This window comes from Aulostomus chinensis, chromosome 20 (genome assembly GCF_037954235.1).
Source record: "Aulostomus chinensis isolate RoL2024-O1b breed Wild chromosome 20, RoL_Achi_v1.0, whole genome shotgun sequence".
In the NCBI taxonomy this organism is placed as follows: Eukaryota; Metazoa; Chordata; class Actinopteri; order Syngnathiformes; family Aulostomidae; genus Aulostomus; species Aulostomus chinensis.
Window position 1 is genome coordinate 20,915,633 of NC_141339.1, and position 26,746 is coordinate 20,942,378.

Sequence of the window (26,746 nt, forward strand, 5' to 3'; positions counted from 1 at the left end):
AATCTGCACAGAGCAGATTGAGCCAAACAGGAAGTCCCCACATGCATTGCGTTGGGAATCGGGTCAACTTTCAAAATAAAACCCCACTTGCAAACTCCTGATCATAACAAAACAGAAAGAAAAGGACATCAAAACAAAGTACATAGACCAACTGTTGTGGTCATTGTCTAGAGCAGGGATTGCGCGAGCTGCCACTAGGGGGTGCATGATAAAAAATGAGATGTTTGGAGTGTTTTGTAAGTGGGATTTCTCCACATAATAAAGACATGTAAATAAACGTTTCCTGTGTAAAAATTTAAAATCAGAAGCTGACATATTTATTAATGAATAAATGCTGACTATTCAAAATGCATGTCATCTTAAGATGATGTGCAGAAGAAGTTATCTTCTGTGCACTGTATGAGGCATTGTTGTGTTTTTTTGTCCCGAAGGTGTGCATTAAGCTGTTTGGGATATAGAAGAGGGTGCGCGGCCAAAAAAGTTTGGTAACTTCTGGTCTAGAGCCCCGAGCAAAGGCCTTGTCAGCTCAGTTCTCCTACCCCTGACTGACCAGAGGAGGCGCTAGTGCTGCGAATGTGACAGTCTCATTTGTTATGCGGCTCACAGCCAGTTGTGGCTCTACAGACACGCAAACCAAGCTGGAGGCAACACAGGATTTAAACCTGTAACAATTTGATCAGAAATTTAATTATGAAATAACAAATAACATCCTCTGTTGCGATTGTCTCCATCTCTTCATGGTCATTTGTGACGAGCGCCACCGTCTTCGTCGTCTTCCTCTACTTTTCCTCCATCTTTTTCACTGAAACCTGCAGGGAGCACAGAGGGTTTATCCCAATGTAGACTAGCTGTTGAAGTTATCTCCAGTTAAATACATACTGACAAATTAATATAAAAGTCAAGTTGCAGACAACAAGGCACTTACCACTTTCTTGACCTTCTTCATTACAGAGATTCCTCTTCTCATCAGGTCCCGCTCAATCTGAACTTCACTCATTTTTGTTATGCGATTTAACCTCCACAGTGTCTTGAATTCTGGTGTTTATGAGTAGAAATACATTGGTTAGATTGAACGTTCATAAAATAGTGAAATGTTTTGGTTTGAGCAAACCCGGAGAAATCAATAATCCAAATGCCTATTATGTGTACGTCTATTGTGTTATAATGTGAAGTCATATGTGTTGAAATAAAAAGTAATGTAATATGTAAAAAGTTAGCATCAGATAATCAATAGTATTGTTGCTGTTTCTCAGGTGATTCTCGTGATTCTCTTCCCTGTTGTTAAACATTTCATTTACTATATATATGTGTGTGTGTGTGTGTGTGTGTGTGTGTGTATATGTGTATATATATATATATATATTTTTATATATATATTTATATATATATGTATATATTTTTATATATATTTATATATTTTTTATATATATATTTATATATTTATATATATATATATATATATATATATATATATATATATATATATATATATATATATATATATATTTATTTTTTAAATTTTTCCCCCAATCTTTGCTTGCAAGAGGCAACAATCATCCTAGGGTTGGTGTTTTTAACTTTAAAACTACTAGAATTCACTTACTGTATAAAGTCTGCAGTAGACTGAACCTTAAATACAAAGGAGGAGAGAAAACAACAATGCTGGAGACACAACAAACGCATAAAACCGACAGCTGCTCACCTTTATCCACCCTTAACCTGTTGCGTCTGTCATTGTAGAACAGGATGTCCTCGTCCATGTTGTTTGTCACTATTATGATCTGATTCCGTAAATTAATCTGGAAAAGAATAAATGACTTGTCAGTGCTGTGTCATCAAAAGCTGATGTCCAATGGAGTATCATATATGTCACATGTCTTTTTTTTGGTTACCTTGGCGATAACTTCAACTTCGGGCAGCTCCTCCTGGATTTCCACCATCAGAATCCCTCCCAGGCCAAGACGATCATATCTCCTCAAGACCCTCAGTAAAGACACTCCGTCTGTGATTCTATACTTGGCCCGGAATCGATATTTGCCATCTTTAACCTTAATTTTTTCACTGGACGCCATGCCCTGTGGAGATAACCAGTAGTGGACTGAATTGACACTGCCTTTGTATGTAAGTCATAGTGAAAGACAGTGAAATTGAAATGTCAAGGTTGTCCCTGTTTCATGAGGGAGTCCAGTAGATCGTTGAGGTCGTTTTGCCATTTGTAAACCGAACAAAAGTCCTATAAACTTCTATTAAGGCTTACCCTCGCCTCCTGTCGCATTCTGCACCGCTCAGTTACAGGAGACGAGTGAACCAGAGTTAAGGAACAGTATTCTATATCAGTCACAGAAGTGACGGCGTCAACTGTACAGAGCAGTCACCAAAAACGTAAGTGCTTTTTGAAGACTACGTCAACCTTTTTTGTTTGTGTGGAAAACGTTAGCATTTTGTGGGATTGTCAATGGCGTAAGTGTTCTCCAGATGGTAAATGATGGCTGGTTTGGTGTAAAAAAAACCAAAAACAAAAAACCAACACATACCTCAGTTAGGAGCCACTGCCTGGTGTCCTCGGTGACATCATAAAGTTCTGTATTGTCTAGAATCTCATCAAGGGTCAAGCACTCCATCTCCCTCTTCTGGTACCGTCCCTTAAATAAATAAAGGACATAGATGGGTATCAAAGAATCATACGCACAGCATCAACAGCGTAAAATGTTCCCAAAAGCAAAATTCTTAGAACATTTGTTCCACAGACTTACCCTCAGATATTTGACTATCTGATTGATCAGCTGAGGTCTCGTCATGGCTTGTGTCTCATTTTTACGGATTATGTCAGCGAGCCAGGTGTATTTAATTTCAAATAGCCAAGGTAGATTCACTGCAGAGGAAATGAAAATGTATTAAGCGCCTCATCATCACGTCCTGGGAAGAGGCTATTGTCATGGCGATGTGTGGACATCTCTTTAATACAACAAAAAATTCTGTACGCCAGTCTTTGCCTCAATAAGTTATATTTGAACAAATTTGGTGTTCGCTTTGAGTAAATTCAGTATTTACAGTAGTCAGTGATCCATTGCTCAGCTCACTTGTGTACTTTTTTTTTCTTGGGGGTAAAGAGACTTGACCCTCTGTCTGCATCTTTTCATCAGGACTGTCCTCCCTCTTTCTTTTGTGAGACTTATTTGGAGAAGCATCTGGAAAAACAAATTCATATGAAAATTAACTTGTTGCTGGAAGCCATTTAAGCTTTGCAATCACCTTAATTCAATATTCTTTGGGCATTTCTGTTTTGAGGAGTGTACCAGTATTCCTTAAAAATTATTGTGTACACTGATTTAGGTCTAAAATGCTCGCAATTGGTCAGTCTCAGTAGGACGTGAACAGTTAGAAATACCTGTGATTATTTGATCATTGTCAGCCACCACCATCTGATTAGGAGGGGTTATAGTGTCTCCAGAGGACACTGCTGGTGTGGAGGCCGGCTGAGGGGTGCTGAGTTGATGCGAGGATACACTCTGCTGGGTAGGCGGATCACTATGTCGAGAAACAGACTGACACGAGCTGTGGTTCCTGTCATGGCTATTTTCTGAACAATGGGTGAGGGGGGGCTCTTCAGATCCCTCTGTTGGTGGATGCTGCTGATGGTGCATCTGCACCTGCTGCACGTCATTCTGTTGCTGCTGCCACTCCTGCTGCAACAGTTGCCACTGCCGCCGAAGCTGCTGCTGCTGTTCCCCCTGCTGCTGCTGTTGCTGTGTTGGCAGCAACTGCTTTTGCTGCTGCCACTGCTGCTGCTGTTGCCGCTGCTGTCGTTGTTGCTGTGTTGGCAGTAGCTGCTGTTGCTGCTGCTGCTGCCTCTGGTGCTGCTGCCACTGCTGCTGCTGCAGCTGTTGCTCCTGCTGCTGTTGCTGTGTTGGCAGTAGCTGCTGTTGCTGCTGCTGTTGCCTCTGGTGCTGCTGCCACTGCTGCAGCTGTTGTTGCTGCAGCTGCTGCTGCTGCTGTTGCTGTTGCTGTGTTGGCAGTAGCTGCTGTTGCTGCTGCTGCTGCCTCTGGTGCTGCTGCAACTGCTGCAGCTGCTGCTGCTGCAGCTGCTGCTGTTGCTGTGTTGGCAGCAATTGCTTTTGCTGCTGCCACTGCTGCTGCTGTTGCCGCTGCTGTCGTTGTTGCTGTGTTGGCAGTAGCTGCTGTGGCTGCTGCTGCTGCCTCTGGTGCTGCTGCCACTGCTGCTGCTGCAGCTGTTGCTCCTGCTGCTGCTGCTGCTGCAGCTGTTGCTCCTGCTGCTGCTGCTGTTGCTGTGTTGGCAGTAGCTGCTGTTGCTGCTGCTGCTGCCTCTGGTGCTGCTGCAACTGCTGCCACTGCTGCAGCTGTTGCTGCTGCAGCTGCTGCTGCTGCTGCTGTTGCTGTGTTGGCAGCAGCTGCTCCTGCTGCTGTTGCTGTTGCTGTCGTTGTTGCTGTGTTGGCAGCAATTGCTTTTGCTGCTGCCACTGCTGCTGCTGTTGCCGCTGCTGTCGTTGTTGCTGTGTTGGCAGTAGCTGCTGTGGCTGCTGCTGCTGCCTCTGGTGCTGCTGCCACTGCTGCTGCTGCAGCTGTTGCTCCTGCTGCTGCTGCTGTTGCTGTGTTGGCAGTAGCTGCTGTTGCTGCTGCTGCTGCCTCTGGTGCTGCTGCAACTGCTGCCACTGCTGCAGCTGTTGCTGCTGCAGCTGCTGCTGCTGCTGCTGCTGTTGCTGTGTTGGCAGCAGCTGCTCCTGCTGCTGTTGCTGTTGCTGTCGTTGTTGCTGTGTTGGCAGTAGCTGCTGTTGCTGCTGCCGCTGCAGCCATTGTCGCTGCAGCCATTGCTGCATCAGCCATTGCTTCTGCACCTGCTGCTGCTGCAATTGCTGCTGCAGGCAGTACAGCTGCTGCACTTTTTGCGTTGAGGCCGGCTGAGGGGTGCTGAATTGATGCGAGGATACACTCTGCTGGGTAGGCTGATCACTATGTGTAGAGACTGACTGACATGAGCCTTGGGTGCTATCATGGCTGTTTTCTGATGTGCATTCGGACGGTACACTGGTTGAGGGGGGCTCTTCAGATCCCTCTGCTAATGCAAGCAGTAGCGGATGCTGCTGCAGCTGATCGTGCATCTGCACCTGCTGCCAATCCTTCTTTTGCTCCTGCCACTGCTGCTGCTGTTGCTGTTGCTGTTGCTGCCACTGATACTGCTGCCTCTCACATGTGTCCTGTTTTTTTCTTGGGGGCAAAGGGACTTGACCCTCTGTCTGCATCTTTTCATCAGGACTGTCCTCCCTCTTTCTTTTGTGAGATCTATTTGGAGAAGCATCTGGAAAAACAAATTCACATGAAAATTAACTTGTTGCTGGAAGCCATTTAAGCTTTACAATCACCTTAATTCAATACTGTTTTTGCATTTCTGTTTTGAGGAGTGTACCAGTATGCTGCAAGTCATTCTGTTGCTGCTGCCACTGCTGCTGCAACAGTTGCCACTGCCGCCGAAGCTGCTGCTGCTGCTGCTCCTGCTGCTGCTGTTGCTGTTGCTGTGTTGGCAGTAGCTGCTGTTGCTGCTGCTGCTGCCTCTGGTGCTGCTGCTGCTGCCTCTGGTGCTGCTGCTGCTGCCACTGCTGCAGCTGTTGCTGCTGCTTCTGCTGCTGCTGTTGCTGTGTTGGCAGCAACTGCTTTTGCTGCTGCCACTGCTGCTGCTGTTGCCGCTGCTGTTGTTGTTGCTGTGTTGGCAGTAGCTGCTGTTGCTGCTGCCGCTGCTGCTGTTGCTGCAGCCATTGTCGCTGTAGCCATTCCTGCTGCAGCCATTGCTTTTGCACCTGCTGCTGCTGCAATTGCTGCTGCAGGCAGTGCAGCTGTTGCACTTCTTGCGTGGAGGCCGGCTGAGGGGTGCTGAATTGATGCGGGGATACACTCTGCTGGGTAGGCTGATCACTATCTGTAGAGACAGAGTGACATGAGCCTTGTGTGCTATCATAGCTGTTTTCTGATGTGCATTCGGACGATACACTGGTTGAGGCAGACTCTTCAAATCCTTCTGCTAGTGCTAGCAGTAGCTGCAGCAGCTGCAGCAGTTGCTGCTGCTCCTGCTGCTCCTGCTGCTGTTTCTGTGTTGGCAGTAGCTGCTGTTGCTGCTGCTGCTTCTGGTGCTGCTGCCACTGCTGCTGCAGCAGCTGTTGCTGCTGCCACTGCTGCAGCTGTTGCTGCTGCTCCTGCTGCTGCTGCTGCTGTGTTGGCCGTAGCTGCTGTTGCTGCTGCTGCCTCTGGTGCTGCAGCAACTGCTGCTGCTGCCACTGCTGCAGCTGTTGCTGCTGCCACTGCTGCAGCTGTTGCTGCTGCAGCTGCGCCTGCTGCTGCTGTTGCTGTTGCTGTGTTGGCAGCAACTGCTTTTGCTGCTGCCACTGCTGCTGCTGCTGTTGCTGCAGCCATTGTCGCTGTAGCCATTGCTGCTGCAGCCATTGCTTCTGCACCTGCTGCACCTGCTGCAATTGCTGCTGCAGGCAGTGCACCTGCTGCACTTCTTGCGTGGAGGCCGGCTGAGGGGTGCTGAATTGATGCGAGGATACACTCTGCTGGGTAGGCTGATCACTATGTGTAGAGACTGAGTGACATGAGCCTTGGGTGCTATCATGGCTGTTTTCTGATGTGCATTGGGACGGTACACTGGTTGAGGGGGGCTCTTCAGATCCCTCTGCTAATGCAAGCACTAGCGGATGCTGCTGCAGCTGATCGTGCATCTGCACCTGCTGCCAATCCTTCTTTTGCTCCTGCCACTGCTGCTGTTGTTGCTGCTGCTGCAACTTATACTGCTGCTGCTCACGTGTGTACTGTTTTTTTCTTGGGGGAAAAGAGACTTGATCCTCTGTCTGTATCTTTTCATCAGGACTGTCCTCCCTCTTTCTTTTGTGAGACTTACTTAGCTGTTGCTGTTGCTGTGTTGGCAGTAGCTGCTGTTGCTGCTGCCGCCACTGCTGCAGCAGCTGCTGCTGCAGCTGCTGCTGCTGCTGCTGTTGCTGTGTTGGCAGTAGCTGCTGTTGCTGGTGCTGCCTCTGGTGCTGCTGCCACTGCTGCAGCTGCTGCTGCTGCTGCTGTTGCTGTGTTGGCAGTAGCTGCTGTTGCTGGTGCTGCCTCTGGTGCTGCTGCCACTGCTGCAGCTGTTGCTGCTGCCACTGCTGCAGCTGTTGCTGCTGCTGCTGCTGCTGCCACTGTTGCTGGCAGTACAGCTGCTGCTGTTGTTGCTGTGTTGGCAGTAACTGCTTTTGCTGCGGCTTCTGCTGCTGCTGCTGATCGTGCATCTGCACCTGCTGCCAATCCTTCTTTTGCTCCTGCCACTGCTGCTGCTGTTGCTGCTGCTGCAACTGATACTGCTGCCGCTCACATGTGTACTGTTTTTTTCTTGGGGGCAAAGAGACTTGACCCTCTGTCTGCGTCTTTTCATCAGGACTGTCCTCCCTCTTTCTTTTGTGAGAGTTATTTGGAGAGTGTGTTGGCAGTAACTGCTGCTGCTGCTGCTGCTGCTGCTGCTGCTGCTGCTGCTGCTGCCGCAGCTGCTGCTGTTGCTGCAGCCATTGTCGCTGTAGCCATTGCTGCTGCAGCCATTGCTGCTGCAGCTGTTGCTTCTGCAGCTGCTGCCCCTGCTGCTGCTGCAATTGCTGCTGCAGGCAGTGCAGCTGCTGCACTGCTGGCGTGGAGGCTGGCTGAGGGGTGCTGAATTGATGCGAGGATACACTCTGCTGGGTCGGCTGATCACTATGTGTAGAGACAAACTGACACGAGCTGTCGGTGCTTTCTTGGCTACATTCTGATGTGCATTGGGATGCAACACTGGGTGAAGGGGGCTCTTCATATCCCTCTGCTAGTGCTAGCACTAGCGGATGCTGCTGCAGCTGATTGTGCATCTGCACCTGCTGCCAATCCTTCTTTTGCTCCTGCCGCTGCTGTTTTTTCTGCTGCAGCTCCTGGTCCTGCTGCTGCTGCTGCAGTGAGTGCATCTGCTGCACTGCTGGCGTGGAGGTCAGCTGAGGGGTGCTGAGTTGATGCAAGGATACACTCTGCTGGGTTGGCTCATCACTATGTGTAGAAACAGACTGACACGAGATGTGGGTGCTTTCATGGCTACATTCTGATGTGCTTTGGGATGAAACAGTGGGTGAAGGGGGCTCCTCAGATTCCTCTGCTCGTGCCAGCACTTGCGGATGTTGTTTCAACTGACAGTGCATCTGCACCTGCTGCCCATTCTTTTGTTGTTCTTGCCACTGGTACTGTTGCTGTTGCTGTGTTGGCAGTAGCTGGTGCAGCTTGTGCTCCTCCTGCTGCTGTGGGTGCAGCTGCTGCTGCCATTGGTGCTTCTGCATGGGGTTCAGCTTCTGCTGTTGCTGCTTCTGCCACTGGTTTTGCTGTGGCAGTTGCAGCTGCCGTGGCTTCTTATGCTGCTGCGCTAGTTGCAGCTGCTGCTGCGCTAGGTGCAGCTGCTGCTGTTGCTGCTGCTTCCACAGTTGCTGCTGCGCTAGGTGCAGCTGCTCTGGCTGCAGCTGCTCTGGCTGCAGCTGCTCTGACAGCATCTGCCTCTGGTGCTGCAGTGCTGGGTGCAGCTGCTGCATAGCGTGCAGCCTCTGGAGCTGCTGTTGCTGCTGCTTCCACCTTTGCTGCTGTTCTGGGTGCAGTATCTGTGGCTGCAGCTGCTGTGGCTGCAGCTGCCTCTGGTGCTGCTGTGCTGGGTGCAGCTGCTGTGGCTGCGGCTGCCTCTGGTGCTGCTGTGCTGGATGCAGCTCCTGTGGCTGCAGCTGCCTCTGGTGCTGCTGTGCTGGGTGCAGCTGCTGGGGCTGCAGCTGCTGGGGCTGCAGCTGCTGGGGCTGCAGCTGCTGGGGCTGCAGCTGCTGGGGCTGCAGCAGCTGGGGCTGCAGCAGCTGGGGCTGCAGCTCTCTCTGGTGCTGCTGTGCTGGGTGCAGCAGCTGTTGCTGCAGCTGCCTCATATGCTGCTGTGCTGGTTGCAGCTGCTGCATAGGGTGCAGCTGCTGCATAGGGTACAGCCTCTGGAGCTGCTGTTGCTGCTGCTGCCACTGGTGCTGCTGCCTCTGTTGCTGCTGATTCTCCTCCTCCGTCTTATGAAATAGAGGTGGATCCATTCTGACGGACAACACACAGCAAAGTTACTTTAAAAAAATGGTTGAGCAATACAGAATTCAACAGCTTATTTTTCTGTGTTTTGCAAACAATTTAAAAAATGTATTTCAACAACAATTCCATTCCAGACAGATGTGCCACTAAAGGGGCATTTTTGTATATATGCTCCATTAAAGTTAACCATTGCTGTTATTGTTGTTTTATTTGTTTAATGTCACCTATTTTAGTTGCTGCATTGTTTGAATTATGGTGCATGGAGGATTCTATACTGCCCCAAACACATGCAGCCTCTGCATCAGTGTGGTTAAATGCACGTTCTATGTTTTTGAGAATACTGGACACATTTGTTCCCTTACATCAAGCACATGAATGTGCTCCCCAAGTACCCAAGCTTGGCAGTGAGATATATGTACATATCAGGCTTTTTCAGCCTGATACCATGTTTAGAGTAGAAAAAACACTGATATGTGCATCCTGCATGTGTAAACTGAATATTTTTTTGGGACTCTAAACAAACAAGGGTATCGTGCACCAATTCTGTCCTGATATCGCGATGTAAAGGTACTCTGATAACTTAACTTAACTGCCTCTAGTAATAACTTAATTTATTTGAAAAATTTCTTTGTAAAAGTATTTGATGTGACAGATTGCTGTCACCCCAGTTAAATATGTACTCTGGCTGCTGTGCCGTATTGGAAAATATATACGCCGAAACAATATATCTGTTATAGGGTCCCTGTAAGGCTCTTAAAGAAATTGGGACAGAGATCTTATGTCTCTGTAGGTCTGTGGTTTGATGGAAATTTCCCATCTGCGTAATACAATTCAACACTTTGTCATACACCATAAAATATGTATTTTAAACCACACTGCTGAATTTGTTCATAGGATAATGTTAGCTTTAAGTCAGTGAAGATTCTCAGTCATCCAGGTCACAGTATCTCTTCGGCGCTGCACTACGATCATCTAACTGGACTTTTTCAGTTCCTTTTTCGATGTTTCTCCTCCCATCCATGAGGCCTCTTCACTTCTAAGTCACAGGTGGGGAGTTGCAGGCTTTTTTTTAATGACTCTACACTGGTGTGACCTTCTACAGAGTTGTTTGTTGCATGTGAGCTCTGGGTTTCAATTTGACATTTGTGGGCTCAACGGGTATTCATGAGGGGTGGTTGATCCAACCGGTGTCTCTGTGGGTTGTTAGGGCCAGGAGGATCTGAGGGGGAATGAGTGCTGAGTTTCCCAGGGAGGGTGCTCAGGATCGTATTGCAGGTGGGGGACAGGTAATGACGAGGGCTGCCTCCTCTGTTCAGAGATGGAAGCTCCAGTGTGACATAGATGGCTTCTTTAACTCCTCTTTCAAACTGTCCCTCCTCTTTCAGGTGTAAGTGGACAGAAGAGTCTTGACCTGAGGTGTTGGCTGCCCTGTGCTGTGCCAACTGTTTGTGTAGCAGTTGCTTTGTTTCCCCAATGTGTAGATCAGTGCAATCCTGGTTGCACTGGACTGCATAAACAGTGTTGCTTTTGCAGGGTCACACCCTGACAGAGATATAAAAGCCTGTGACTCCCCTCCAGGGACTTAGAACCGGAGAAGCCTCTTGGATGAGGGGCGAAACGCCTTCAGTGAAACTCAAAACGGTTGAGCAGCCAACAACACAGCACTTAAAAGATGTTAGCTAACCTTCTCTGGATTGCTTTTCCACTTCGAAGACTCTAACCGGTGACCGAATAAGGACTTGAACTTCTGTTGTGGAGTCTTGCTCCTGACACCAAGATGATTATGATTTTTTTTAATCACAATGAGCCTGAGTTTGCATCTGCTGGGTTTTCTCTTACATATGTACCTCACCGAGTTTTGTTATTGTGATGTCTCATCACTGGCCTGCCAAGAGCATTCGTGTGATGTCATCTGAACTCTGTGATCACGGTGGGAATTGTGACCTCATCCTGTGATCACGGTGGGAATTGTGACCTCATCCTGTGATCACAGTGGGAGTTGTGACCTCATCCTGTGATCACGGTGTGAATTGTGACCTCATCCTGTGACCACGATGGGAATTTTGACCATCTGCCCAAATCATAATTCCCTGAAATTACCTGGACAACTGATGTGAATGGTACTCACTCTGTGCTGCCCAGAGGGACGAAAAATGCACGTTACCCTTCAGTACTGACTGATGTGACAGATTTTTTTTGCAAGGACATTAATTGCGGTGGAAAATTTCATCTTTACCATTAGTAGCAAACCATTCCTGTTATTCCCTCTGCAGCTTTTATGGTTTCCTTAATGGGTTCCGGCGGCACTGATATCTCTGGTCAAATATGCTGCTGAATATTTAGCATCACAGGCTATTACAAAGCATAATATACTTGTTAAAGTACACGGGGCAAAAGGCCGTGAGCAAACTCGCTTCTTCCAAAGCTCTTTAGAGATCAGTGAACTATGAAAGGCAGTCTCTTCTGCTGCCCTCTTGAACACTGCGGGGGCTTGTGATACTGGTATCATATTTCTAAAAATCCTGCAGTTTCACTGCTCACTACCCCGAAATGTTCTCAAAATGTGCTAACCGGTGAACCTCATACATTCATGGGAAACATGGGAAGCCAAGTCAGAAAAAAGGTGTTCAAGTGTCTTCCATTTTGAAGGGCATTTAAAAAAAAAAAAAAATCAGATTTTGTTTTAGTGTTAGATTATATGTAACAGTGGTTGTTGGAAAGTGACGCATGACTTTTTAATTTCTCATAAATAAAGCTATATTTTATGTACATGCATTAGACGTGTTGAAAAAGACACATTCAGGTACACTGCATTTAGCCACTTCAGCTGTTTTTGAATTTAGAACCTGCCTACGTTGGTTAATTTAGTTTGTACTTCAGATAAAACAAACAAGCATATCTGTTGACATGCATGTGCTTTGTGTGCATCCATATTTATTGAGGGCTGCGTATTAATCCATGTTCCACTGTTATTGTGGCCTTAGTATCTTGTGTGTCGTCCATCAATGATGCTTTCCAGGAAGCAGAGCCAAGACACGTTGCCCAACAAACTGCGGGGTCTCATTTGGCCATGACCAAGCTAGATGACACCAAAGAACCAGGGCTGAGGGCCATCTCCTGAGCAGAGAAAGAACCAAGTTCGAATTTAGCCAGAGCTTTAAAGTCAGGTGTCAGAACTTTTTTTTTTTTTTAAGATGTGTTTTAAAAAAAAGATCAAGATTTGTGTTTTTACATCTGAATCCCATCATTTTTTTTTTGCCTGTGTAAGACAAAATGACACATGCGTACTTAAGCGTGCACCAACCAATTTCAAACAATTCATGACATCCACCCGTCAATCAGGTTTTTTTTTTTTTTTTTTGCTGCATGTACATGTTAACAAGCTAAGATACATTAGATTGCTAGCTAGCAAAAAAATGGTACGTGTGTATCTTTGGTTGTTCGCAACCCGGTTGTCTCTCCCTAGAATACTGCGGTCACGCATCCGCTGGCTCGCATTGATTCACGTTGAGGAATGTGGGAAGCGTGACAGCTTCAGATGATGAGCGAAGCATTTCCCCAAGCGCTGCTTCAGCTACTTCATAAGATGACATCTCTCTCTTCCAGACTGATAATGCTGTCCCGCCTGGGCCTCACCTGACAGAAAGATTTATTTTATTATGATATCCACGCTTAAAATTTTCGCTGATTTTTCAGCTTTCCTCGGAAATCCCTCCTGTCGTTATTTCCCACCCTTTTTATTCTGTTTCACTCTGAAATAAGTCATGATGCTGGAGGTAGGCGCTCTCCAAACGCCGTTTCATCCGGACTTTGTTTTGTAATTTCATGAGTACAGTTTTATTTTCTTGCAGGGAAAAAAAACAACCCAAGACAACAGAGTTAGCCTATCAGGAAAAGAAAAGCGAAAGCCATTACCACGATTGTAATACTCATACAAGTGACTCAAATCCATATGACATATTCGGGGACAGGTGGCGAGGATTTGGGCCTCGTCTCAGGGCCCCCGCAGCCTGTGAGGCTGTTATGTGGTGAGTGGCTCCGTGGGGGGCAGGTTAAGCCTGTTAGCCCCATGTGAGGACTGCAGCTTTGCTCGGTGGACGGGGGAAGACCTGGGAAGGAGCATGATGCGGAAAATCTTTTCTATCTTGTTGCTCATCAGTGCCGCCACAACTGCTGCTGCCATGTTTGGTTGTTTATGCAGGCTCCCATTAAGCCTGGCTGCAGGAGTATTTCTGCTGGCCGGCTGTTTGACAGTCACAGCTCCCCCGCCGTCTCCTTTATGAACCTTCATCATTTTAATAAAGTGGTCTTTACTGTCTCATCTCTACTTAAGAATAAACATCATCCATAATATTAAATCTATTTCAAGTGCGTCTGTGCTATTAAAAATGCAGAATATACCAGACATTAGTTGAGAGTGCACTGGCCCTTTGAAGGACATGGTTGTATTCTTGTAATAATTTATCTGAAATTGAATAATTGAGTCTGCCTAGAGGAAAAGCGGCGCTTAAAGAGGGGCCTGCTGGAACAGGTTTTGAGGTGGAATGTCAGACTCAAACCAGCTTCGTCTGCTTGAGGCAAAGCAGACTTCAAATTACTTCAAGAGGAAAACAAATTTCAGTGGTCACTGAAGTCACTTGAACTCATTTCCCCCTTGCCTTTCTTTTCAGAGCCATGGGAAATTACGATAAAACAATTTGATGGTTTGCTACTGTCATATTGAGCCGTGCCACGACATAAGATGAAATAAAACGTGTCTGCGTTTCCCTCTGCAAACAAACAAATATGTTTCAGCGCATTAAATGTTTTGGAATCGGCGAGGTAATCTCCTTCAATCATATGAATGTTATAAATTCATAAAGTATAACAACATCTGACAGGCCTTTACTCGCCTGCGTATCCCTGCTTCTTTGTCCTCTACCGTGTGTTTTACTTCAAGGGAGGGATCTTCTCTTTCTGCTACTCTAAACCATTAATCTCCGGCGGAAACATGCAAATAGTTCACCGTTAATGAAAGTATACATAACAGCGACTTATTTGCATACTCTAACGGTGCCGGTTGAAAGGTGGCTTTTGAGCTAAGAGGATACATAAATCACATGTTCACAAGAGGTGTGATGTGCATCTGTAATGGTGTCCTATCTGCAACCTGTTGGCTTTATCTGTTATGTATTCTGCATAGAGCAGTTTATAAAACATTGGCCCTCATCCCAACCACATAATGCTTTGATGCATGCACTCCAGTGTTGATTGATTAATTCATGTTGGCAGCAGACCCCCCCCCCCCCCCCATAAATACCTGCAGCACAATGACCAGGGTCATTAATTGTGTTTAGTAATTACGCCACGACATCTGGAAGCAAATAACAAATCAAAACAGGCTCTTTTTATTTGCTGAATGCTGGCTTGTTGTTGTCAGGAGTGATGCAGTGAAGAATGAAATGTTGCGTGTTGACACAGTCACCGAGGTCGTGTTCAGACCTTACGTGAGCGACACATCGCTGAGCTGAGCTGAGCTGTGGACACGCTCGCAGAGAACACATCCAGAGCTGGTTGCAAACCACGTGCGTGAACGCGAAAGTCCGCAGGGTCAAACGTCTCACCAGCTGGCGTAAGCGGAACTATACGCCGTGTCCTGCATGAACGGTGCTTGCGTACCTGCACATGTTCCGGAGGATCCTCTGAGGTGTTTCAACATGGAAAACGAATGGCGAAAAGTGAAGTCATTATTAATAAAACAACAACAAGAGTTACTCTTTGAGGACAAAGTTGGGCATCTCAGTTTACGCAGTTTTTGTTTCATAGCCTTTGAAATCAAAAGGCACTAGATGTGATGAAAAAAGGTTGAACCGGATGATAATCTGACAGACGCTGGTTGTAAAGGGGACATACCCCCACCTAGTGTTCTGGAGGTGGAAATACTTCATCAAACAAATGGATTCTTTGGTGTTGTACACTGGGACAATGACAAGAGTCTAAGACCATCAGGCCCTAGACCATCAAGCCCTTGACCATCAGTCCCTAGACAACAGACCTTAGACCATTAGGCCCAAGACCATCAGGCCCTAGACCATCAGGCCCTAGACCATCAGGCCTCAGATCATCAGGCCCTAGACCATCAAGCCCTAGACCATCAGGCCCTAGACTTCACATTTGGCTCTGTGCTTCCTCAAGGCAGCAGCAAGGCCAAGTGGGCCGTGGAGCTGCTGAGCAGTTGTTGAGTTAACCGAGTCAGATGCATAAATACATCCAGACATTTCTTGCTTTTGTGCTCACAATGAATCAGAAAGACCATTGAAATGTATTAGAAGTGCATCAAACACGCAATTACAGGAACTCGCCAAGGAATAGACTCCGTCTGTGTTTTCTGAGCGATTGGGTGAGGGAAAACCATTTCTGCACCGCTCACTGTTCTCGTTTAAAGTCAGTCTAGCTCACCCATCAGTTGATTCCTCTCCGTCTCTCTGCAATTAACTTAAACTAATAACAAACCAAGCAGATCGTCCAAAACGAGATGTTATTTCCTTAATGTTTTCCTTAATTGATCTCAGTAAATGGATGTGTTGGCCGACACAATCCACTGCTAACAAATAAACCCAATTCGGAGAATATTTTCTCACAAATACCCATGGGTGTGTCTTGTTTAAAATTTTTTTTAAAAAAAATCCAAACTTTTATGGGTAAATATTCTGATTAAAACATTTGCAAACTGAAGTCATGTCAGTTTTCATTTGCGCAGAGTAAAAATAAGGGTTTTAGAGCCTTGTGAACTCACCTGCGCAGAGCTGTCCACTTGTGAGCAGACCATCTCAGGAAGCATCTTAATGCCAGGTCTGAACGCCGCCTCAAACCATGTCAGAAAACTATTTGTGTCAGGGTTAAAAGGGAAAAGGCGTCAGGGCCTGAGCTGATGAGAAACCTTGGCTACTTAACCTCTCTTTACATCCTTGTAGCTGGTTGGAGTGGTCAGGCTATTGCTGCCTTCATCTGTAGCCAAGGAAATGAAGAGTGAAAATCAGAGCGTAAACTCCTGCTTGGAAAGACATGAAGGGCAATGTTTCTGCTCCCTCTGCGTGCAGCTCGTATAGTTTATGTGTCGCCGTTTGCCTGTGTTTTGTATTCAAAGATGCACAGACGTTTGGCTGTGATAAAAACTGACCATAATGTTCTCATGCAGGCTGAAGGTGGCATTGTAAAGATATCCCGTGTCATTGCTCCGTGCCTGTGGGCTGCGGTGTAATTTTCTAGCATTCCCGGGTAGACATTTTGCTTCTGCAGCATTTTCAAGATATCAATTCGCCCGATCTGCACCTGAATCCATTACTGCTTTTGAAAAGTAGCCTTGTTGGATTTTTTTATGAGAGAAAACTGTAGTTCTTCAAGTCATTTGAAAGTCTCGTCTACACAAAGCTGGATTGAAGTTTTTTCTTTTTCTTTTTTTCCTGGTCATTGGAAGTATTTTAGACAATACCCCCACCCCCACCCCCCCCCTCCAAAAAAAAGAATAGTCCACTTGAAAATGGCTCCGACAGCCACAGCAGCAGCCTTTTGAGAATGGAGCCAGTATGACGGCAGCCAGGTTTGATTATTAATGGTGGCTCTCTATCTCTCAAGCCCTAATTGGTCTCAGCTGATTGCTGAGTATTCTGATTAAGAAACGCCATTAAAATTGATATATTATGCTTCCAAGTGTTTTACACTGTTAGATTGCAATCAATTGATAATTACATAGATGATTTATTGCTGGGCTTCATTTGACAAAGGTGAGACGTGTCCTCATTTGTCCGAGAAATAATGGCCTCTTCTTCTTGTGCTAAATGAATATAAGTAGGGAGGATTCTGACATCCGGGGCCGATATCGATGCTGATGTCCCCTGAGACCGAAGGATGCGTTCACAACATTTTGGTGGTCAAAGGTCACTCTCGCCTCACATGATCACAACATCTCAGGGCACTTGGTGGTCAAAGGTCACAGTGATAAACCCAGTGCCAAAAATCATCATTTGAAAAATACTGTTTACTTCTTTTTTTTAAAAACAACAACAACAACAACAATCTCACATCATCAGTGTTTTCATATCGGCTTATTGGCTGCTTGCGTTTGGGAATTATTTTCATTGCCGATGAGCCGACATCGACCATCAGCCGATACGTAGGTGCGTTTGTAGTTTTACGTCTCGTAAAAAGACTTCCAAAAAAAACCCATCACGTTCACTCACTTCATGAAAAAGGATTCATATCGATGGGATGTACCTGAATCTGAAATCTTTTTGGAAGCAGTGCAGAAAAACCAGACTCTCTGTCATTCAGACACTATGAGATATTACATCAACACGCATCACAAAACTGAATCTGTTAACAAGTATCGACTGTCGCCTGGATGACGCCATGCTCACCTTATGCCCCGCCCCTCCAGAACTTGTGTGTTGTTCATTCCACTAGTTCGTACTACTGAAACGTGTCGTTTTTTTTTTTCTCTCCTCATTTTCTTTATGATGAAGTGACAACCGCTGAGTAGCGGGTGGCACTGCAGTTTTGAGTTTTTAGCGCAGTACTGACTTCCTGGACACAAACGGCATTATGAAGAGGAAAGTAATTAATTAGAGCAAGAGGAGACAAAATATAAATCTAAAGGGAGAAGTAAATGAGGTAGTTAATGATGTTGCTTTGTGTGGAGTTAATGGGGAAACATCTCTAATTTCATGGCAAAGTAAACATTTTTCCTGTGGGGCTTCAACTCATTTTCTATACAAGAAGGAAATTTGAGATTCCAAGCGGTGCATCTTCTTCATTTGTTTACTCTGAAATATTCAGTTTTTCTGGTCGTAGCCACACATTTTCAAGAGAGGTTTCCTGAAATATGTCTTAATATATGCAGAGTTCTCTCACCTAGCAGTACTTTGGCAGCGTTACATAATCAGCCATATGTCAGAACTTCTCCCAGACTCTACATGCAGCATGCCTAAAAAAAAAAAAATGCTGGTGGAAAGAACTGGTTTTATACCAGCAAGCTACTTTCTTTTATCATCCCCCAGAGGTAGATTTGGCCAGGTAGCCGTTTCCTTCCTTGCACAATCTCTAAATGGAAGTTTTTTTTAAGTTTTTTTTTTAAAGGGAACATGCCTTCGTCGACAATTTTTCACCCTTAAAGGAAAAATCCAGTTAAAATCATGTTCTCTGGACTATTAAGTCTGACATGATGTATGTAGGAAGTAGAAAGAATGATGAATGAGGGCTCAACAACATTTCACTTTCAACACGTTGAACAGTTTCCCTTTTTCTTCCTTTGCTTCTCAGACATGTTTCTACCCTGCAGCCCATCCTGAGAGCTGTCTACAGAATCAGTGTGTTATTCTGAAGGAGAGCAGATTATTTCGAAATGTTTTTGGCAGATTGCCTCAATATCTTTCTAAAAGGCCCAAGTGTTCCAGCGGTGTTACATGGGATAGAAATAGGAAGACAAATCTCACCCTTTTTTTCTTTTTAGCGGCTAGTGCAACAACGAATGGGTTCCAGAGTTTTCATTTCTGATAAAGTGATTTTAATTTACTTCCTTCTCGATAAGGGATTGACTACGTTTCCCAGAATTACTTCTGAGAACCTCCAGAGAATTTACAAGAATCTGCCTGAGAATTTCGGTGATTGGCTTCAGTGTCGGTGTGGAGAAAAAGCAGAGCAAGAGGTTCTTCCAGTTGTGAAGGGGAAAAAAAGAAGAAAAAAAAAAAGGCAACATTCACAGCCAAAACATAAAGTCTGTCTGCTCTGAATTCTTGTGCGTCGAGGCTGTTCTGGGGGGCAGAGCTGGGATTCCACTCAAACCTGGTGTTTACACTCATTTGTGCCTCATCAGCTGCAGAGGAATCGACATCTTGGCGATGAAAAAAATGTTAGAAAATAACAGATACTTGTCTCTGCCATGGAGGTCGTGTTTTGGCGGAGTTTGTACGTTTGACTGTTTGCGGGATGCTGCAGGAATCACGAGGCCAGTTGGCACAGAACACGCTGTAGGCGCGTAGCCTGGTCCAGGGAAGAATCTATTAAATTTTGGGGCGGATTAGTTGCAGCGCCACCTGGTGGCAATAGGAAACGCCATGGCTCCTTCTAGCGGTTGGACCATCTCAAATTTGGCTCCTGAGCTGAAGACATCTACAAGCTGGATTTTAAGTCGTAGTCAAAGCGACTTATTGGATTCCTATAAAATTACAATTGGAAATATTTAGCGATATTTGCACACATCGGTCTGCGCCGTCATTCAAAATCCAAATCAGGTTTTGCCGCTCTCTTCCTTTACAGAACAGACACACACACACTCAAACATGCTTTTGTAGTTTTTAATAGATTTTCTTCATCAGATGTATAATAGTTTTCCTCTTGCACAAGTATTCCTTTCATTTACTGCATAGAAGTAATAATTCACCATCTTCAAGGATGTCTACAAGGTTTTTTTTAACTTGCTTTCAATAAAAAATGTCCCGCATTCAGTGATTGCAAACGCACACACACACGCACACACACACACATACACACACACATACACACACACACACACACACACATACACACACACACCCAGAGTGAGATGTGGTGACCGCTGTTTACGAACACCAGCGCTGTTGTTACGTTTGACAATGAAGACCTTTGAAGTGTCAAACTCTCTGCTTTGTCGTCATCTTTAAAAGAGCAAAGCCTTCAGTTTTGCATATAATTTTAGCATTTTGTTAATTTTTTACTGAAGCATTCATTTGCTACCAATCCTCGAGAGCTTTCCCAATTCCAGCCGTATGCCTCCAGCTTGACCTTTTCCACTGCCAAATTATCTGGCGTTGAGCTCTAATGTTCTCTCTGGACAGTTGGAGAGTTATTGATAGCTTTTGCACAGTAGCGTGTGTCTCTGCGGGGTCGTTTATCTCTTCTCCAGACCAAAGATTGCACTAATATATCTCCAGATGCAGATTGTTCCTCACATGAATGTCGCCTTTTTTTTCTTTCACCTCCCCGTTCTTTTAGTGATGGGATGCCTGATTTTTCATCATTAACAGATACAGACATTTTCATTTTCTGCCATGAAGCCTCACCACATTCACCCTGTGTTATTGTTTCTGCAGGTGAAGACGGCAATACTCAAAAGATCTAATTTGCCTGTGATGAGCATCCCCATCCACCAGAGACCAAAGGTACGGTAAGATATAAAGACCTCATTATCTTATGTCCCAATAAACATTTTGTTATGCTGCAGACACGTTACACAGAAGGGTAGGAAACCACAACGAAATGACTCACTGACTCTGTCTGCTCGCACATGGAATCTAGTTTACTCTTTTTTTTGGTAATTTAACTCAAATTGCTCTTATTAGCTCCTTCAAGGAGGGTTTTGTTGTTGTTGTTGTTGTTGTTGTTGTGGTTTTGTTCCATTTGTCAGAAGGATGATGTCTAATTTACCTAGATGTGATAAAGGGGTGTAATAAGAGTGAATAAAAACACGTATGTGCAGTGGCAGGTCTGTCCGACACAGCAAGAGGCTGTTTATTTTTTCTTTTAAACGGGTGAAGTGCTGCAGAGTACAGGCTTCTCCTTCTTGTTGTTGCTATTATTATCAAAGAGTGATGGAGGGATTCTGTATTTTTGTGGGCCAATCTGGAAGTTAGTATTGCTGCTGTTGTTCTTGATATGATTTGATTTGATTTGATTGCCGTGAGTTCAAAAACAGAACGACATTTTCCATTCGATTCCATTCAAACTCCTCTTCTGCGTTTCATTTTGACGACAACCTCTGTAGGCTCCTCTGGCTACTTGTTAGCGACCGCTTTCACTGACGCACTTTATCCTGTAGGTTAACATGCTGAGCTAGCGTGACCCACAGACCTTATTTCAGGCATTTAATCAAAAGCCCATTGAAGAAAACCCTGTCGACTCTGCTACAGAGGAACCAGAGGTTGAACATTGCTAAACTATTTCCAGCTTTTGGGACTCATTCCTGCACTGCTCTAGTGTGAAATCATTCCTTTCCCACCCTCCAATCCTAACGTGCACTACTTGATCTTTTAATAGAGTTTAATGCATGTAAGTATACATGTGCTATGGCGTTGGCCTGGTGTGGTGGGGGGTTGATTGTGTTGAATTATTTGATATATTGCCCCATTAATTCTGCTTGACTTCCCTGCAGTGTCCAGAAAATGAGCTGGTTCTGTCTTTGTTTCTCCTCTCGCTTGCAATTCTGTCAGCCTGCAAAACCAAGTCGGTCTCCAAGCAATTACTGGGTTAGAGTCAGATCTCAGGTCATTAAGAGATAGGATTACTCCTGGACGGCAGGACCCCAGGAATGTACAGACCCCTCTGGTGGTCTGCTCACCGCTGATGAAATAGAATTGAATTAATGGGGTTGCCCACTGCGAGGACTGATTAGAACGACATACTGCCTTAGATCCCTGAGCGAGGTGACCAGGCGTGGCCGCCACAGGCACACTGGAAAGGGGGGATGGGGGTGTGTGTGTGTGTGTGTGTGTGTGTGTGCGCGCGCGTGCATCGTCCTGGGTCACTGCATCACTGATGAGCAGGACCCATTATGTCTGCTCTTTACTGGGGTTCACCCTCACTGGGGGGGCTTCAGGTGTAAAATCGTTGTTAGGCTTGAACGCTGTGGCGAGTTCCTCATTCCGGGGCCTATTTGATCCCAAGCTGTGGTGGTCAGCACAACCTTCGCGGTCGGCCAAATTAACTGCAGCGCTGCACACTCTGAAAGCTTCACCTGCAGCCTGTGTCCTACTTCCTGAACCACAGTGGTCGCATTTCTAGTGACGCGGGTGTCTGTTTACCATCAACCTGGAATTCTTCCATCCAGTTTGTCATGTGCAACTTTTGGTGATATGCTATAAAAGTTCCCTAGATATACAAGACAATGCAGCTGGATGCTGTTTGCCTCAGTCTTTAAAGCTTTAGTATATTTATTAGACGGTAACTGCCTTGTGATGGTGGAATTAGAGAGGCAGCGCCACATAATATCTTCAATTTTCTAAATCTGTCATTCTCATATGAGACCAGGTGTGACGAACTGAGAAGGTAAACAAGCCGGGATAAACACAAAGACGTGCGCCGCCGCTTCTCCTTCCAGACTTCACCACGGACGGTCGTGTTCCTCCCCCTGATAACCACCACTTATACCTGAGCTCCTGCAAGCTCTGGTCATCCACTACCAGCGTGCAGTCATGGAATGTTACATGATGTCATCATGGACAAATTCATCCTGAGAATGAAGCCATAGATCTGTTTCAATAGCTAGTTTTCTCCCTCTGAACTACAGTTTTGATGCTTAACACGTTGTGAGTATGTTAGAATATTGTTGTACATCTCCATCCAATTTGTGTCACATATCAGGCAAGTTTTCTTCGGCGCACCAAAACCGTAGTGGCCAGTGGAGGCACGGTACAACTTCCCATGTAGACTTAAACTAGATTTATGGTTGTGTGATTAATCGATGCTGTAACCTCCGGAGTCGGTACGGATCACCACATAACTCTTCGCCGTAGCCTTGACGTCGTGCACCTTCTTGCATCACTGCATTGCAGGTGGAAGCCTCGCAACGAAACATTTTCTCCTGCAGTGTGAGTTCCTCTCAGTGTTTTGTTTTTTTTTCTTTCCTGTTATGATGCTCGCCTAAAGCTTGATTGATGGTTGTGTGTTGGGATGCTGTAGCCTAATTGCTGTATGCAGTCGCAATTACACCACTGAAACACTAGTTGGCGGTGGGGCTTCTAAACCGCTGTGGTGAGCCTCTGTGACTGACACGGAGCAGCGTTCGACTTTGTGAGCTCCTCGTAAACCTGCCGATACAGAGCCTGCATTTGAGCCTGTACTGATACATCTATCGGAATTCTGTTCTTTAACCAAATACTGAACACTTTTGCTGTCTGATGTAGTTACTTACCGTAATCAGTTCCTTTTGAGCATAACCTGGCTATTAACCCACCAAGTGTCAGTATTCACCAGCCAATCTCACTCCGGGTGATTTATTCTGAAATAAAGTTTCAGGTTGAGATGATGACATCAGGATATATTCCTCTCAGGTGCGTCTGCTGGCCTCCCAGTCCAGCTTTAAGGACATATTCAGCTATTTATTGTGTTTCTTTGGCACTTTCATTCAATATAACAAGAGAGGTGTTTAAATTTTTAAGACCCACTCCGTGATCCCCTGCATTCAGGTCATTTACCCGCTAATCGAAAAAATGTCTTATACCTTATATGAATGCCTTATAGTCAGTGGTTACCTGCTGGCTATAAGGTGTCACCATCCGTCTGTGAATACCCATAAAACCCTGAGTGGTTTGAGGTTTTTCCATTAGTTCGTATAACTGTGCTTCCTTCAAACAAACTGTGCCACATATTTAGCTTTGGAATAGGACACAGTCTCACATTTTCAGGCAGCCTCGGTGTGGTTATTTGTTACAGAGCCAAGTGTGAACTCTGTCGTTCTCATTTTTTAAACTAAAAAAGAATTATTGATCCAGAGTTAAACCGCACCTCACTTCTTGGTGTAAATGTAAATCATCAGAGCAGAGAGTAAGAAAAGAGCGAAGAATAATATCTCAGTAGAGTTTATAAATCCAAAAATGTGTCACCGCCTTTGAGGTCTCTGGGAACCTCCGTGACTCAGTTTGGATTCAGAGAGCTCTTCGATTTTGAAGTGATTAGCAATGCATCTTGATTATCTTTCATTGACGCAACAGCGGCAGCAGGAAGACATGATGCATTTGCCATCATATTTCTCAGCAGCAAGACAGAAACAAGAGTGCGCCTGTTGCAACATCCTCCTAGTAAATTACAGTAACACATCCCTACTGTGCGGCGCTGGTCCAGCTCCCTTTTCCCTTCAACTTCATAGAGACCAAAATGTTTCCATATGCTAGCTTTTTAAACCCTCGGGGCTGCTGCTTGGCTTCGATCCACCAGCCACCCCTGCTGGAACGCCAGTAAACACCGTCCACATGTTTACGTCTCCGCCATCCATACAGATGTTCGTTTTTTTTTTTTAAAATATCTGATTATTGCATTTTTTTGATGAAGTAGTCAATCATAAGAAAATTGTGACGCAGTTAAGATTCGACCCCACCCTCCCGACTGGTTGCCCTCTTGAATTTAAGCAGAAAGACGTCTTTTCTTGACGGCATACCGTGGTTAGTGACGGCCATCATCAACCTTGTTTGTCCGGCAGTGCGCTGTTTACTCTGGGCCCCCGGACGGTGAGCCGGAGCTGTCCACCGGAGTCATTCTCAAGGCTACCTTCAGTAATGATAGATGACAAGCTTCTGCAGGGAGGAAAACATGTCTCCCTGTTGCACGCAGAGACGCTCAGACAAAGGTGCCATCAGCTGGCAGCCTACCTGCTGCACTGTTGTGAGGGAACGCTGGGAGTGAATAAAAAAGACCGGAGGGAACTCTGCAGCCGCTAATCACAAAAAAAAACCGGGGCGAGTGGAGTGACTTCTTCCCGTCAGTGAAGGAAGCCAATGTCTACTTTATGTCTGGGGGAAAAAAGACTCGGGTCAACACCACCATTCGAAAATAATCAATTCATATTAAAGGAGTGCTGCTGGTTATTTGTGTGAAAATAAAACGTGCTCAGTCAGAAAACAAATTAACAACAAGCCTATTTTTGAAACAGATTTCGGATGGAAACATTTTAAGGTAGCACGAGTTTCATGATTGGTTAACTCACGTGTGTTCAGAGGAGGAGTGAAAGAGCAGAACTATGGAAAAAAGAAAATAATCAGATCCCCCTTTTTCCAATATCAGTATAAATCTTATGGGAAAACACATGCCAGATCATCTAATCCCGTTAGTCCTGCTGGTAGTGAGTCATTTTTTTACCTGACGATTCAAATATTTCAGAAATGATTTCTGTGAGGAATCCTATTTCCTTTTTGCCCTTTTTTTATTTAGCTTAGACAGCAAAATTCTCAATATCATTGAGCTGTGTCTCCAATCCCGAGTCAGAGTGTCGTCAAACTGGAGCTGTTAGTTCGAGCTGAAAATGCTGCATATTGTTGCTTTGAACGGCTCCATAACAACCCTGCGTTTAAGTCGGCGCTGAGAATCTGCCCGGCACCATAATTAAGACAAGAGGGAGTCTTCACCTGCTGACAAAGGGGGGCGAAAAACCTTGAGAAGGGCATTTCTCTGGATCCAGCAGAGTCAAGTCTTTAGCTGTAGAGACAGAAAATGATGGGAGTAGCCTCGGGTAAAGGTAGGTTCTAAGCAGAAAAGTAATGTCACTAATGACGTGACCTCTGACCCGGCCTCCACGAGGATTCTGTCTGATACGGTCTTGGTGCTGAGAGCAATCAGGTGTGGAGGAGGAGGAGGTCATGCTTTTCTCACACGCTTGCTCCCCCACCCCCCCCTCATCGACTACTGCCTTCATCATAAAAAATGGCTTCCTTTCCTCGGAACACAGGGTTCCCCATTCACATGTCATTACCAGACCATAACAGAGGCGGAACATAAACGCGCATGCATAAAGCAAAATTTGCGTTGTCACACGTACCCGGTTATATTCTTGTCACATAAACAGTGAGGCATTGTCTCCTGCACGCCCATGGAGTGATTAAGACGTACGGCGCCGCAGGAGGTCAGCTCATGGTTAAAGGAGCATAGAATCCTAAGAGGCTGGAGCGCTCAAACACCCAGCGGGGTTTTATCCAGGCCACTGAGACTATGTGTGAATGGGCTCAGTAGCACTTCAAGCAGCCCCATCAATGCCATCTTGGGACAACACTCCCATGTCTGGAGTCACTTAGGTTTAACTGTTAAAATCCCGTTTTTTTTCCCCTCTGAATATAAAACTTTTCTTCTTTGCAGTTGAGAAGGTGAAAGCTGTACCTGCTTAGCCCCCATGATGTCACCATCATGTTCCCGTTCTGACGTTTAAATGGCCTGTTTTATAAGCTCCTTTGTGCAGAATTTCAGCAGCACGTTGTAAACTGAACAGGCTACAAAAGACCCTCTGGATTTATAATGGCGGCATTAGGAGCTTTCCAGAAAAAAAAGGCAGATTTTTTTCACCGGTTTGAACATGTCACCTGGCCTCCCACTGGAAACAAGTCCGACATTTAAAATTAAGAAAATAGAATTGAAAAAAAAAACAAAACCCTACATGTATTGCAGCTTAAAAATCCAGTTCCAACCTTATTAATCAGCACGTTAGTCCAAATGAAACTGTTGAATGTCTCAAGGTTGGACCAATAGGCCTCGGTGTTTGCACGTGGTGTTCGCTATTTAACCTTGAAGCCAAATATTGGACGGACAAGTGGGTATCAACATGGCGTGCTCTAGGGTTGAAAACCTCAGATTTCTTGACGGACGAGTGTGACTGTCCATTTTTCTCGAGCGGTTCGGACATTCGGGTACGTTGCTGCTCGCCGCCGTTCAGAGGCTGACAAACTGCCTTTGCATAATTGCTTCTTCCTCGTTCGTGTATGCTGGGACACAGCGACAGCAGTCCAGCTAAGTGGCCTAATGGCTCGGTTGCAACTGTGCATGTAAACCCAGCGGCTGTGACATAATAGGAAGAGAAAGCTGATAAATGTTCAGCATCACTAGCTGTCAGTACCTCCATCTATTCAACCACGAAAATCCCATCAGCCCT

The 26,746-nt window shown here is 45.5% G+C and overlaps 2 protein-coding genes across 8 annotated transcripts in view; one reads left to right on the forward strand and one right to left on the reverse strand.

Annotated features, from left to right (window-relative positions):
* Positions 1-26,746, forward strand: part of klhl29 (kelch-like family member 29) — a 262,520-nt gene that overhangs the window by 5,755 nt on the left and 230,019 nt on the right. For 2 of the 4 annotated variants that reach the window (XM_086190650.1, XM_086190649.1), the window contains exon 2: positions 20,214-20,287. The gene's annotated coding sequence lies outside the window, so the exon portion shown is untranslated. The remainder of the gene's footprint in view (positions 1-20,213; positions 20,288-26,746) is intronic. The other 2 variants (XM_086190648.1, XM_086190647.1) reach the window with 1 other exon arrangement.
* On the reverse strand, positions 666-10,916 carry LOC147243223 (uncharacterized). Of its 4 annotated transcripts, XM_086189953.1 has the most exons (11): positions 10,793-10,916; positions 6,908-9,117; positions 5,423-5,929; positions 3,389-5,314; positions 3,081-3,188; positions 2,754-2,872; positions 2,535-2,642; positions 1,893-2,075; positions 1,703-1,799; positions 926-1,035; positions 666-809 (listed from the first exon to the last, which is right to left on the reverse strand). In XM_086189953.1, the coding sequence occupies exons 2-11, from the start codon at positions 9,114-9,116 to the stop codon at positions 780-782; spliced, it is 5,397 nt and encodes a 1,798-aa protein (XP_086046079.1). In that variant the 5' UTR covers position 9,117; positions 10,793-10,916; the 3' UTR covers positions 666-779. The 4 variants fall into 4 exon arrangements, 3 of the variants coding, with proteins under 3 accessions (XP_086046079.1, XP_086046077.1, XP_086046078.1); XM_086189951.1 differs by having other exon boundaries at positions 5,423-9,117; XM_086189952.1 differs by lacking the exon at positions 3,081-3,188 and having other exon boundaries at positions 5,423-9,117.